The following is a 10,716-nucleotide window of genomic DNA, read 5'->3' on the forward strand; positions in this document are numbered from 1 at the left end:
ATACGATGAACTGATATGGTAAGAAAATAAAATATTCGTTTATATTTCATGTTTATTTCCTGCAACATAGTACAAAAAGTACAACATACAATATGAAACCACCAGGAAGCCAAAATTATCGAAACTAGGACTACGTCAAAGCATAACGATCGTCTGTAAATAATTAACAGTACTCATCTAATAAAGGTGTGCGTTGCAATGGAAGTAGTATGATTCAAAGTCTAATATAATTTTAATGTATTCCTCCTTGAAAAGACTACTCAACGAATTCATCATGGATGCCAGTAATTATTTACATTAAACCGATAAAGACGAATCCATTGGCACTCGAGAAACGAATGACAAAACACATCGAGCACAGAGTAATCTGTCTTATTATTTGTAGTTCCTCATTGTATCTCTACCCACTCTTGCACTCTGAATTCAAAGGTACACCTCGTTGAATAAATGGAATTAAAAATATGTATTAACGGTTCCTCCGCAATTTCCTAAAAATGTATCAATTATGACTTAATAATTGCATGTAATATGTAGTAAGCGTTAAAAAGAACATTGAAGGAAGACTATTTACTTTCTTAAGTTGGGTTCCTGCATACTTATAGGAGCTTTTCTCCGTCTAGGACGATTTGAAGTGTGAGCGCTGTTTGTACTTGCACTACTGCTGTCAGAATCGGTAGAATTGTCCATGCGCAAAGAAACTGGGCTCCTGCGATTATATGTACAAATTAGAATCGCGTATGCTCAATATATTGAAGATAAACTTCCTATTATTATTAATGTTGGTTTATAGTACGTACAAGGATTGCATGGAATCATGAGTTATCTCTTCAGGGGTGGGTGTCCTCAACTTGACATCAGATTCATCTAATTTCTGCAGTACTACTTTAGCAGAACTTGGGTCTTTACTCGGAGGCTTGTTCTTCTTTTTTTGGTTATTCTTCCTGTTTAATGTTGCCGAAGTGTCAACACACTCACTAGAATTTCTTACAGTTACCTTCTTTACTTTTTTCTTCCGTGATAAAGATTCAGGTTCATCTTTCGATTGTGTTAGGTCTTTATTGTCGTAATCATTATTTATAAGTAGTGGTAGTTTTACCATGGATTGACTGAACGTGGATTCGTTTAGGCTATTATTTGCAAGAGACGGAATTGGACCGATTTGGGATATCTTTCGAAGAGTAGTAGTTATTTCAGGTTCTGAATCGACTGAAGCTATGGGTTTTAGTGCAGACTCTTCTAAAACAGGTAATTTTAAATCATTTACGTCAAACGGTATGTTACGCGGTCGCCGCATAAGAAGCAATGTAAAATCATCTTCGTCTTCGCTTTCGAAACAACCTCGTCTTTGCGTAACAAAATTTGCTAAATTCACTGTAGGTTCATTCTCAACTGTATCCGTTAGAGCAGTCGATGTAAACGTATCACCCAAAATCTCATTGTTCCTATTCTGCTGATGAACTGTGTTTTCATTTTTATTATATGTTTCTTTATCCGTTTTAGACATTTGTGTTTGACTTTTACGTCTGTTTGATAACGGCATTGAGGATGTCAATTCCACACAATTTTCACTATCTGATGTATCATTTGTGTCTGTCGCTTTTAGAGTTATACACATACTATCATTGCTAGAAACATTTACATTATCAGTCTTCTCGTCCATGTAACAAGGTACAGTTTGGAAATTGTTGAACAACCAACTTGGTCCTTCGAGAGGATCTTCCCAATTTGATGTAAGATTTTGTACTTCGTTAGAATTTCTCTTTGTTTGATCATTAATATCATCCAATTCATTATCAATCTGTTCATTATTATTTTCGATAGTTTTATCATTATCATCTTGAGAATCGCCAGAGGGCGGTGTTTCTGGTATTGTTATACTTGTTTGAGAATCTTCGTTTACGTTATCGCTATTTTCTAAATTACTAACTCCTTCATCATTTCGAGTTTCTCCTAACTATAGAGGAATACACTTCAATAAATTATCCGAAATTTTGTATGAGCAGAAAATATTGACTGTAAACACAAACCATTCGAATGTTAATGCTTTGAGAATTTTGCAGTAATTTTGATACATCGTTAAGTTTCACTCTGGGACTTCCGATGTGTTCGAAATTCTCGATACTAGATCGAGTACTGTTGCTTCCAGAAAGTCTAGCCGACTTTGGCCTTGAACGCCTTCCTGATATTCTTCCAGAATGTCTGTTACTTCTTTTACTCAACCTTCGTTCATTTTCTTCTATAAATGAATGTTAAACGGTATAACTAACCTATATTAAATATTTTAATATCGCATGTCCAATGAATATAACATACCACTGCTTCTTGGAGAACTAACAGCTACTCTCTCTGGCATTCTACACACACGGCTATTTTCCTATAATATTCAAAACAATTTTATTTTTTAAATATAATATATTAAGTTTGAGATTTTTAATAAAATACATACATATCTGCGTTGTGTCACAGGAACAGCAACGGGAGACAGTGCATTGCTTAATGACTGATGTCTTGGGGGTGTTGGCACCTCTTCAATCATACTTAAGTTCGACGGATTATTAATATGCAGCATATTAACTCTACTTAAATTAATTGTGGGTTTTGTTATGGTGTGCCCGCTCACCATAGGTTTCACCACTCCTTTAGTTGGAGATTTTGCAGATAATCTTCTATACGGATCCCTTCCTAAAATAATATTCTATGCTAGTAAAGTTTACACACAATAGCAAAAAAAATACTTAAGAAATCTTACTTCCGGCAGAAGATGCAATTTCTTGACATGAAGAAATTGTATTTGTCAAGTAACCAGTGACTGTTACCAACATTTTAAGCATTTCGTTAGAATTCTGTAAAATATTTACTATTGCATCCTAAAATACATAAGTATATATTTATATCAATTATAAACAATGAAACAGAATAATTTTATTTGCTTTTCTGAATCAATTAGCTATAGTATTCATATAAATTTTACTTACATCACGTTTATTACATTTCATACCTAAGTCTTGTACCTCTGCCCTTAAAGCAACATTTTGTGAAAACAGAATCTGACATTCTTGTTTCTCTTTAGACAATGCCTTTGCCAATGAATTGTTATTACTTTTTAACTTTTCGCATACTGTAAATGATTCAATTTTATATTATTAATTTTAAAATACATGCTAGATATATCACAAATTAAGTCATTGTAAGAACTTACATGGTTTGTAGGACTTGTAGTTAGGAAAAGTTCTTACACATTGTGATCTTTTAATGAGCACTGTAGCTCGTTTAATTTTTCGATGTTTCTGTATTTGAGGCATTTTCCATTGGTTATCTCGTCTAAAAATAGTTAAATATGAGGAAAATGTTAATTTATTCTAGACAGGACTGTGAAAACATGAAGTGTCCATGTATCAGAAATTTAATTTATTTAAATGTTTAAAGGATTAAATAATAGAATGCATACTTGTATAAAAATGTACGACATATATTGAAGATATGTGGAAGGAATTTATAATTGTTGAAACTTATGCAAAGCACAAAAGTCAACACAGAAATGATCAAAAACATACAACATTAATGCATACCTATCGATACGAGGATTCCCTAGATATTCCAATTAATAAGTATTTTACTGAAGATTTATTTTTCTTATTTAGTGAACAATAAATTATTTATTGCTCTTTAAACTTGTGCAATCGTACCATTTATTTCATATCAAGTAGGACACTACATTTCCGCCATTGTGAAAGCATGAACTTCATAAAGACCAGTTAAGGTCGTTGATTGAAATCTTATTTAATTTACTATTTCTATATTAAATTTTAGTTTAGTTTTATGCAATTATAAATATTAACAATTAATGTTTATACAAATTTGAGTAAATAAACAATGTTTATTCAACAATTTGAAAATTTAGTTTAAGAAAGACAATTACTTTTAATACATGTAATTAACGGAATTTTATTAAACATTACGTAAACAAATGCATTTTCAGTGAAAAATGCATTAGCTTCGATCTGCTTTGACTGTGAAATGATTGGTCGGAATTTTTTAAAACGATACATCAAAAGAAATTTATTTTATACAGTAATAAAATACGTTTTGCAAAATGATAATTTATAACTTATTAACATTTAAAAATCTATACGTATTCTGTAATATTTTTCTTGTTAGATAAATTGCATGTAGGATTTTTCGAATCACTAAATGAAGCCTATTGAATATATTTGAAACATGGAAACATTTTGATATGAAGAATTAAAATTAAACATGCTCCACAGGAGAAATTATTTATTTAAAATTTACATAATAATGTAGTAACATATTGTTCGATTTATAAATCCCCTCGCATCTACTCGCATCGTTGACCTCCTATGAAATATCACTGAAAGTAACTTGAAGCATCTGTCCACGTCAGTCTATGACTTTTACAACATAACCTCAAACCTGCGATCCGGTGTTCTGTCTTGCCAATGAACAGGACGTTTGCTTCATGTCAATTTTTGTGTATATCCCTTAACGTAAACAAGGTATTTGAAAAATTTGTGTGTGTTACATTATTTTCATGACTCGACCTAATGCAATATCATAATAAGACGCATGTCGTCCTTCCAATATACCTTACACATGTAATTATACGTGTGCATATATTGTTTGTAGGACAATAATACAAAATGAATTGGACTTTGTGGTTGTTTATAATTGGAACTTTTGGCTTTAAATGTATACGTGCTCAGGGACAAAGGGTTCCACCAGGTGTGTCACCTCAACATTATCAACAAGTAAGTTGTATCATGTAAGGTTAATAAACATATGGTTGCAAGTATTGTTCAAATTTGTTTAGTTTTTCATGGAATAATATCAGGAAATATTCAAGTGGTACTTCAAATTGCATGAAATCAATGTTTTTAATGGTAGTTTAATTCATGGATCAGTATATATTCAAATTATTTTAGCCTGTTCAACAAATGCATCATCCACCACAACACATTCCGCAGCAACAGGTAGATTCATAGAGTAATACAAGAGGAAACTTATGTAATATTACTACATTATGTTATATTACACATAATGCATGTTTGGATGAAACCTTATTAATTATTATCTAGTAGATTATTACATATTTTTATTTGAAAATATATATATATAGTTTCAGCAAGCACCAGGACACGTGCCTATGCATCAGGTTCCAGCTCAACAAGTACCAATGCAACAACAGGTGCCAATGCATCAGGTACCAGTTCAACAAGGTCACGGTCATGAACATCCGCAACAAATACTTAATGCTGCCAACATAGTTAATGAAAAAGCGTACGTTACAATGACTTAAACATATTATAATAAAGAGTGTTTAAAAGTTTGATAATTATGTACTTTACTGCATAGCCATATTGCTGAACATATGGAGGTCCCAATAGATACTAGTAAAATGACAGACCAGGAATTGCAGTTTCATTATTTCAAAATGCATGATGCAGACAACAATAACAAATTAGATGGATGCGAGCTTATAAAGTCTTTGATTCACTGGCATGGTATGTATACTAATCAGATATTTATTAAAATGTAGTTTTTTATACTGTGACAAGTGTATGCATAACTACTTTTTCGTATCCAGAACAAGGTAAGAAAGAGACAGGGGAAAAATTATTCAAGGATGAGGAGTTGGTTACTTTAATAGATCCAATACTTTCTATGGATGATACGAATAATGACGGGTACATTGATTACCCTGAATTTATCCAAGCACAGCAAAATGCTGCAGCTACCGGCCGCCCGTAGTAGTGTACAGCAGTATAATGTTACTTGTACTTATTTTAATTTCATATCGAACAAACATACAGTTCCATTTATAAACATTTCACGATCTTCACTTGTTACTGTACGAGTAATGGTTCTGACACAACTCTTTTACAGACATCGAAATTATTTTGCTTATGTTCATGTTTCTCAAATAGAATATAAATTAAATAATTTTTTGTAATAATTATATATAAGAATCATTTGTTTCTTAAAATAGAAACAAATTTATTTTTTGTATTTTCAACTGCAATTTTTTCTTACATATATATGTTATCTGTGTCGGAAAAAATTGGATTGTAATATATACATAGGAAGAATTGGAATAAAGTAATTATTATCATTTGTAATTGATACGTGGTATGTTAAACTTATTCCAAAAAATTCCTGTGTCATTCAATTTATTCATTCTCGAGTAGAATTTCTACTAATTTGTTATACATTAAAAGTACATAATCTTTAAATGCAAGACTGGGAGTTTAATAACAGATAACTATTTTTTAAGATAAAAACTTGTAATAATTAATAAAATAACTGATTAATTATCAATGAAGTTATAGAAGAATTTTAAAATATCTTTCCTTGAATATAGATGCCAAACCTTTTTAAAATTCTAGATAAATTATTGCTTCGGTATCGTTAAGAATAATGAAATATAGGAATTCCTCTGGAAGATAGAACTTGACTGTTTTGTGGCCTTTAAAAATGAAACAATACTAATTTTATGTTTGCATTGTGCCTAATAGCATAGGTCAATTAAATTTTTATGGATGTAATTCTTCATTCAGAAATGTACAATCGCATAAAATAAACATCATATGATCATACCACTGCAAACTAAAACATAATAGAAAATATGTGGTGTGATGATTTAAATAATGATTCTGTTATTTAGAATCATTAAGACTTACATGTATGATATGGTTGTAAAAATAATATATAAATATAGTTTTGTTACAAACTTCCTAGTTTTTTTTTCTTTTTAAGCAAGGGCGTATGAATTATACATACATGTATTTATGTTTCCTTATAAGAAGACAAGAGTTTTATTGTGCTAAACCTGCTTAAATTATAACATAGAATTTTTGTATTCAACATTATATTAAAAGTTACGCTATTCAAAAATGTTTAAACTTATATTTCTGTTTGTATTGTCAATATTTTTCAAACTCGACTTTAATACACGAATCGACATATTAACTTGACAAATGTAAATTACTCAAACAAGACTTCATTTTATGAAATATTTTAATATTTGTTATGAATATATAAATTTTATAGTACATAAAGTGTATTTATACACAGAATAACAATTTCGACAAATACCAAATATTAAATAAATATTAGGTATACATTGAAATATTTTGTCCAAATAAATAAAATTACTACAATAAAAGCATTTTTTTATTACGATATTGTTTAAAGTAGTAGGAAAATATTATTAGACTCCATTGATTAAACAAATTCGTACTTACTTAAAGATACATTCCATTAACTAAATAATCTGCATCATGAGCATATGGCCCATGACGTCTTCCACGTCTTCGAACTACTCTCAAACGGCAAGCTATTAATGTTGCTGTAATAGCTGTTATCGTAAGTCCTAATGCCAAAGATATGACTGCTCCTCTAGGTCTTAAAACTTCATTTTCATTCACTTGCTTCAAATGATCAGCCATTAAAGCATTTCTTCCATGTTCTCTAATATGATCCTTAATAACTATTACACTTTTATGTTCTGCATAAAAAAAGCATTTATATAAAATAATTGTTATAAAAAATTATGAAACTTTATCGATATTAGTAATATACCTTTGAACTCTTTAGCTTGAATGTGACTAAGCTTTGTAATTTCATTTTTTAATGTACTTTGTTTAATATTATTTTGATTAACTTCTTTTTCATGAACACCGTGCTTTTCTTCTTGTCGATTAACTTCCTCAATCTCTTTGCCCTTCATTGATACATCCGTTTGTTCATGCGATACCTAAACGAATACTGTATAGCTAACACAATAAAATTGTTGTAGGTATACATGAAAAATAAACTTACGTCACAAGGAGGAGTTGTAGTAATAACAACATTTTTTTCGACTTCGTTAATTTGTTTTTGTTGCACATTCGGTATTGGAGATGGAGATGGGAAAACTTGAGTGTTTTGCCATGGACCTCTATTTGGCAATACGAAGTGTGGCGCATACGGATGCCTTAAATCTAAATATGTACCGCTAACAGAAAATGTTTAATTATTTTAAGAGTTCTTCATACTTTGTTCACAATTTAATTGTACATCTTTAATCGAGATATCTTACGTGTCTGATTCTTTTTCTCCTATAACGCTAGATCCTTTGTGATTAAAAATGTGCGACTGATCCTCTGAAAATCGAAAATGCAATATACTTATTATTTATAATATATTTATTTGTAATCATAGTTATAGACTGCTTACGTTCGTTAGGATTTAAATTATTTTGTTCGTGAAAAGTGTTAACAGGGTTGTACATGTCTTTGTTTTGTTCATACATGGGTTGATAATCCCATTGATATCCAGGAGCACCAAAACCTTTATGTAGCTGAGGTAGTTCCATCTGTTGTGCTGGATATAAAAGAGGTTGTTGCTGTGGTATTATTTGATGAGCTAAATTAGGTAGCTCCCATGGCTTAGGATTAACTTCTGGGATACGAGCATACAATGGAGCAAGGGATTTATGTTGATCAACCATCTGTTGATATTTTATAATATCAACAGGTAGAAGTGGTGGAGGTGGCTGAGGTCCTTGTATCATAGAAGGAGAAATTGTTGGTTTCTCTGTAGGGCATACAAGGTCTGCTGCTTCATCAGATCCATCTGCACATTGTGGGATACCATCACAAACATTATATACTGCTATGCAATCTCCAGATGTGCGGCATTGATACTGATTGCGGCTACAAGCTATGAAATAATATGTTATTTTTTTACTCTATGTTATTATATGATTAGTAATTACCTTGCTTAGCAGGTGGTGGTGTTGTTAACAATAGTTTTGGTGTTAAAGTTTCAATTAATTTTATAGAAGGTTCTGTGAAAGAATATTCTGCCTGCACTGGGTCTGCCAATTTCCTAGATGCAAAAGGTTTAATCATTTGATTATGTTTAAAACATTATTACAATGAATGCTTACCTAAGAGACTTTAATTCGTGTTCTTGTTGAGAAATTCGAATTTCTTCTTCCAGTTGTGTGTTGCCTTGTGTATTGTAATTGGTACGCAATGCACTACTGTAATTAGCATGTCTAGTGAATTTACACTTAAAATCATGTAGTGGCCCACATTGAAACAAGTAGCAATTTCCATGTTTCTGTACAACATAAAATTAATTGATGATTTGGGGAATGTAGATAATAAAGGAATTAAACTTGGGTACAGTGATTTTTATTTAATATTTATTTATTTCAGTATAAAAAAAAAAAGGAAATACAATACATAATAAGAAATGTATTATAAAAGTATTATTGCATTTACTTAATTCAATTTTTGTGGATACTAAATACATCGTATAAGATGCATACTAAATAGCACTTTTGAATGGTTTTATGGTAAATGTATGGTAATGTATTACTGTTTTAGGATATTAAAATGCATGTACCTTTTCCTCAAAGATAAACACATCGCAGCCAACCGTATCACAGCAAAATTTTAAACAGTCATCCTTAGAATCGACCGCGTTCTCGTTTAAATACTTGGCACCCATGTCGAGGGATTCGTGCGTCCTAATAATTTTATCCTTGTGAATATCAAAGCTGTCGAGGCACATCTGGTAATTGTTTCTAACGCCGACGCGTATTTCATTTTTCCTCGTTAACGTTTCACCGGTCACACAGTAAAAGATCGTAAAAAAATTGAAAAAGATTCGCAAGGCTCTGTAAAACATCATGCTCTACGATTTACAAGTAAGAAAGTCGCGCATGCCTTCCTGGATTCCGAGTTTAATCAATAACCACCTACAACACGCATTATCTTATTAAAGTAGCGAATGACTCAAAATAAGTCGAACGGTACACTTATTAAAAACCACTATTTGTATTTATAGTATAAATAAGATATTTTGGGATAGGGTAAAAAATAATATTGTATATATATGTATATACTTTGTAAAATATATTTTAAATTTTTCAAACAACAGTAACAATATTACTTATTGGATAATATGCAGATTGTGCTAGTTAATTAACCATACATTTCACGCCAGACATAAGTAAATTACATGAATAAATTTAATAGATAAGTGACAATTGTTTCTAAGGTGATGAGATTTTGAAGTTTGCCGATTTGAAACATGTATACTCAATGTCCCTGAGGAGGCAGCTTGTTCCCCAGCTTTGTATATGTATACAGTGCCTCGAAAGATGTTTCTTCTTTGTTTTGATAGATAGAATATTTTGGGATTAATTGTTGTGGGTGATTTATGTTTTATACATATATCGTACAAGTACATTACTGCATAGGGGTGCATTCAGAAAAGCCACCTCTCAGTAAGCGGCTCTATTTGATACTACTACGATGTATTAGTTATATTTATCATTTGTATGAATGGTTTAACGCAACAACAATTATCTAAACAGATATTAAAGGGAATACATTCTATCAATTACAAAACAATTTCATCTTCCAAGTATGTTCGCTCGATAATCGAGTTCAAAAGAGGAAATGAGACAAACATGTCAGCAAACTTCAGATTTATTCGAAGCCTAGGGTTTTGCCCATCACTGTCTAAGGGTGATCAGACCGAACGAATTTTTCGAAGGTATGCATGTATGACACTTATGACTTTCCTAATACCTCATTTTCCTTATAATTAACTAAAAGTAAAATTAAATAATAAGTGTATGAAATAATTATACTTCGAGCCTCGTTCTTCGAAGATCAATTGTGTGAAATAGCCTAGGAACGA

At 31.1% G+C, this 10,716-nt stretch overlaps 3 protein-coding genes across 4 annotated transcripts; 1 reads left to right on the forward strand and 2 right to left on the reverse strand.

Moving 5' to 3' along the window:
• Positions 1 to 34: 34 nt before the first annotated feature.
• LOC128873193 (uncharacterized) lies at positions 35 to 3,747 on the reverse strand. The gene is made up of 10 exons (XM_054116574.1): positions 3,570 to 3,747; positions 3,200 to 3,321; positions 2,976 to 3,118; positions 2,750 to 2,867; positions 2,447 to 2,682; positions 2,314 to 2,374; positions 2,028 to 2,236; positions 798 to 1,954; positions 572 to 706; positions 35 to 488 (listed from the first exon to the last, which is right to left on the reverse strand). The coding sequence occupies exons 2-10, from the start codon at positions 3,300 to 3,302 to the stop codon at positions 467 to 469; spliced, it is 2,184 nt and encodes a 727-aa protein (XP_053972549.1). The 5' UTR covers positions 3,303 to 3,321; positions 3,570 to 3,747; the 3' UTR covers positions 35 to 466.
• Positions 3,748 to 4,356: 609 nt separating this feature from the next.
• On the forward strand, positions 4,357 to 6,138 carry LOC128874300 (multiple coagulation factor deficiency protein 2 homolog). Of its 2 annotated transcripts, XM_054118910.1 has the most exons (6): positions 4,357 to 4,514; positions 4,645 to 4,766; positions 4,941 to 4,988; positions 5,135 to 5,295; positions 5,371 to 5,519; positions 5,603 to 6,138. In XM_054118910.1, exons 2-6 carry the CDS (start codon positions 4,659 to 4,661, stop codon positions 5,764 to 5,766), a joined length of 630 nt encoding a protein of 209 aa, XP_053974885.1. In that variant the 5' UTR covers positions 4,357 to 4,514; positions 4,645 to 4,658; the 3' UTR covers positions 5,767 to 6,138. The 2 variants fall into 2 exon arrangements, with proteins under 2 accessions (XP_053974885.1, XP_053974886.1); XM_054118911.1 differs by lacking the exon at positions 4,941 to 4,988.
• Positions 6,139 to 6,779: 641 nt separating this feature from the next.
• On the reverse strand, positions 6,780 to 9,815 carry LOC128874298 (uncharacterized). Its single transcript, XM_054118905.1, has 8 exons — positions 9,412 to 9,815; positions 8,948 to 9,123; positions 8,774 to 8,886; positions 8,233 to 8,718; positions 8,096 to 8,159; positions 7,837 to 8,011; positions 7,597 to 7,771; positions 6,780 to 7,522 (listed from the first exon to the last, which is right to left on the reverse strand). The coding sequence occupies exons 1-8, from the start codon at positions 9,697 to 9,699 to the stop codon at positions 7,260 to 7,262; spliced, it is 1,740 nt and encodes a 579-aa protein (XP_053974880.1). The 5' UTR covers positions 9,700 to 9,815; the 3' UTR covers positions 6,780 to 7,259.
• Positions 9,816 to 10,716: the final 901 nt, after the last annotated feature.

The sequence above is a fragment of the Hylaeus volcanicus genome, chromosome 3 (genome assembly GCF_026283585.1).
Source record: "Hylaeus volcanicus isolate JK05 chromosome 3, UHH_iyHylVolc1.0_haploid, whole genome shotgun sequence".
Classification (NCBI taxonomy): domain Eukaryota; kingdom Metazoa; phylum Arthropoda; class Insecta; order Hymenoptera; family Colletidae; genus Hylaeus; species Hylaeus volcanicus.

Coding starts and splice junctions, on each gene's coding strand:
- LOC128873193 (XM_054116574.1), bottom strand. CDS start 3,302: ATGCCTCAAATACAGAAACATCGAAAAATTAAACGAGCTACAGTGCTC. Junction 2,868..2,975: donor TGAAATGTAATAAACGTGAT/GTAAGTAAAATT, acceptor TATGTATTTTAG/GATGCAATAGTAAATATTTT. Junction 489..571: donor CAGGAACCCAACTTAAGAAA/GTAAATAGTCTT, acceptor ATACATTTTTAG/GAAATTGCGGAGGAACCGTT.
- LOC128874300 (XM_054118910.1), top strand. CDS start 4,659: ATGAATTGGACTTTGTGGTTGTTTATAATTGGAACTTTTGGCTTTAAA. Junction 5,296..5,370: donor AACATAGTTAATGAAAAAGC/GTACGTTACAAT, acceptor TTTACTGCATAG/CCATATTGCTGAACATATGG. Junction 5,520..5,602: donor GTCTTTGATTCACTGGCATG/GTATGTATACTA, acceptor TTTCGTATCCAG/AACAAGGTAAGAAAGAGACA.
- LOC128874298 (XM_054118905.1), bottom strand. CDS start 9,699: ATGATGTTTTACAGAGCCTTGCGAATCTTTTTCAATTTTTTTACGATC. Junction 9,124..9,411: donor TGTTTATCTTTGAGGAAAAG/GTACATGCATTT, acceptor TATGTTGTACAG/AAACATGGAAATTGCTACTT. Junction 7,772..7,836: donor CTACAACTCCTCCTTGTGAC/GTAAGTTTATTT, acceptor GTATTCGTTTAG/GTATCGCATGAACAAACGGA.